The sequence below is a fragment of the Zerene cesonia genome, chromosome 10 (assembly GCF_012273895.1).
Source record: "Zerene cesonia ecotype Mississippi chromosome 10, Zerene_cesonia_1.1, whole genome shotgun sequence".
NCBI classification, from domain to species: Eukaryota; Metazoa; Arthropoda; class Insecta; order Lepidoptera; family Pieridae; genus Zerene; species Zerene cesonia.
Window position 1 is genome coordinate 651,485 of NC_052111.1, and position 3,079 is coordinate 654,563.

The 3,079-nt window shown below is 34.8% G+C and overlaps 1 protein-coding gene across 1 annotated transcript in view; it reads right to left on the reverse strand.

Annotated features, from left to right (window-relative positions):
• The window catches only part of LOC119829321 (leucine-rich PPR motif-containing protein, mitochondrial), an 11,174-nt gene that overhangs the window by 2,860 nt on the left and 5,235 nt on the right, over positions 1 to 3,079 (reverse strand). The window contains exons 9-13 of the mRNA XM_038351790.1: positions 2,761 to 2,981; positions 2,064 to 2,237; positions 1,218 to 1,376; positions 522 to 736; positions 11 to 68 (exon numbers count right to left, since the gene is read on the reverse strand). Of these exons, the coding sequence (XP_038207718.1) occupies positions 11 to 68; positions 522 to 736; positions 1,218 to 1,376; positions 2,064 to 2,237; positions 2,761 to 2,981 (827 nt within the window). The remainder of the gene's footprint in view (positions 1 to 10; positions 69 to 521; positions 737 to 1,217; positions 1,377 to 2,063; positions 2,238 to 2,760; positions 2,982 to 3,079) is intronic.

Below are 3,079 nucleotides of genomic sequence, written 5' to 3' on the forward strand. Positions count from 1 at the left end.
CCCCGCGCGCCGCCGCCTCCACCAGCCGCCGGCAGTTCGCCGACACGCCGCGCCCGCCCACCACGCGCCTGCAAATCGGACTTGTAAATCCAGTACATAATGAGTTTATTATTAGCACGGTCGCTCGATTCTTCACAGTTAGATTCTTGTTCGAGTATAATAGATTTGTGCATAAAGTTACTTCTAATTATTTAGAGGAATAATTTAACGGAGCACTGACACTTAGGTGTGTACAATACAAAGCACCCGGACCGAAAATAGGGCACAACGTTATCAATGCGAAAGTAACTAGATGTCTCTTCGCTCTTTCTCTTGCCATTTTGTTACTAAACGAGTACTTAAATTAAAACGACCTGAGTTATGAAAAAGAAAAACGGTAACCTATCTATCTGTCCCCATCTAACTCTCTCTCACTTTCTACGGACACACTTTTTTCACGCATCGTCTCCGTCTTTCTCAATAAAGGATAGTAAGAGGCCTGGCTCTCTTGCTCTAAAACCTGTTACAGTTCTTTTACACACCGTTTCTTGGACTGTTCCTTGATCAAATTGAGAGCTTGATCTATCTTGTTTCTATACACCATGAGCGTGGCGAAGTCAATCACTTTGTACTCATCCAACACGAAGTTAGGTGTGGATTTGCTTAAATCTGCGAGAGTCAGTTCGGCTAGATCCAGCTCTCCCATTTTGACGTGTAGATCGAAAATTGCCGCTTTCATGCCAGCTGATAAGAACACCTGAAATGATAATTATGTCATTGAGAGATCTAATAGGATAGGCATAATGGTCACATGCGTTTGATGTATATGTTTATACACGTACGATGACAATTAATTGAAATTGCAAAAAAAAGCCATAAATTCGTTAAGGTACTTTGTGTGAAATTTTCCGTAGAAATATAATTAATAACTTGCCTTAGCAGCAATTTAATTATGATGATTATGGTAAGTTTTTGTCGCAGCTTTTAACCCTTCAGGGGTAAAAGTTAGGCATGTGCACTTCAAATTGCCAACCCGTATCTTATCTCAGAAAATATGATTTATTTAATACCACACACATAGACAAATACACATATTTGATATATACTGAATATGATCTCGTTAAAACTGCGTCTGTTTTAGAGCAACTATTTATAAATACTTGTATAATGGGTAGTATACTACGCATTATACAAGTTCGAAAATTATAAAAAAAATATACAAAAAAAAAAATACCCACCCCCTCTTTCTGACACTTATCAGCAATTTCTCGGGCGGCGTTCAAATTCCCCTCCCTGCAATACTGCTGTAACAATTTCCGTAAAACGCCGCGTGTGTTCATGCCCTTAGCTTCTAGTTCGTTCAAGTGCTCTCGGAGCGAAGCTTCGTTCATACGTTTCTGAATTATAAAATATATAAATTATACAATCAAAAAATTATAAATTAAAATTACAAAAAATTATACATCAAAAACATATTGTTTTTAAAGATACACATTTAACACATAATGTTAAGGTAATCATTTTCAATCGATTGTTTTTAGTTTTATTTTGGGATTTAAAAAAAAATTGTTATGCTTATAAAACACACACAAATACAACACACAGATTAAAGGAGACTACAAAATCTAAAGGAGCGTAATATAATGTAAAGTATATATAATGTAAAAATGTGGAAAAAGTATGATAGACTGCAGGATATATGTCCAATCGATAGTGTACTGAAAACATAACGCTTCGATTTTGATAGGATAGAAAAAATGGAAAAAGATAACTCTAAAAAATTATTAAACGTTTACAACTCTGCCATGAATATACGGGCAATCAATTCTGATTCTTCCTCAAATGATTCTTCATACAATAGTAATAATAAGTGATTTATTTTCTAATTAAACTAATATATTTTAGTAGACAGCATATGCGTACATTTTTTAGCAATGGTATACGCAAACGTACGCATGAGTGCGGCCAACCGGGACCGTTGATTCGTTGATTATATAAATGTGTGCGTCATTTAAGTTCTTATACCTTAAATATTTCTATACATTCAGGAAATTTTGTCTTAAGTAAACACAAAACATACATACCGGATGCGGCATTGCGTTCTGCACAAACATATCTTCCTCATCAACTAATCTCTCGTCCGTGATAGCAATGAGAGTCGCCTTTAGTGCTTCGGCGTCCTTATAATTTTCTGGAAGGTTCGATATGCAGAAATCGGAGGCCGCTGTCGATATCCTGACTGATGTAGACGACAATGCCTGACCATGCACAATAGTACAATATAAAAGTCTAATAAATGATGAGACATTAAGTAGATATGATGTATACTACTGTTATAAAATTAATGGAAAATCCGGTAATTTCGGTCTGAAGTTTATTTCCATCTACATAATTATTCAAAACTATATAAATTCTAAGTCATCTAAGTTTGACATTTAAGAATTCGAGCACCTCGGAATTTTATTGCACGATTACATAGACAAAATTATAACATAAACAGACAGTTATATATACAAACTATAATTATGATTACACGAATATAGAAACAGAACGAAAATAATCATGTCGATTTGTTGAAAAACCATGGATCTAGAAGTGCACGAACTATCAAGTATATAAGGTATTCAAGTTATGAAATAACAAATTCAAAAAAAACTTCAAATATGACTGTTCAAATATATTAGAAATCTTCGTTTTTGGGGCGTCGCTTGAATAAATGCCACAAAACTTCTCTGAGCCTTCCGGCGTTTTGGTAACGTAAAAATTGTGAAATAACCTCACCGTAGCAATTTTTAGCACATCATTGATATCCTCCTTGATCCTTCTACTCTTCATGAATTGGCACAAGAACCTCCCAACCCAGTCTTTGTTCTTATCCAATGCTCTGTTTGACATGTCCTCTAATATATGTATGGTTGATTTCAAATCACAACTCATTAGATAGGATTTGTATAGAGGTTTTATGATTCGCTCTGCATCTACCTTCCCTTGGAACAATTCACCTGAAAGAATATTATTGCTTATCACTATACCTAGTCTTGCCATAAATATTGTAATAAAGAAAAAAGAAAATTGTTAACTGCAAATAACATTTATTACT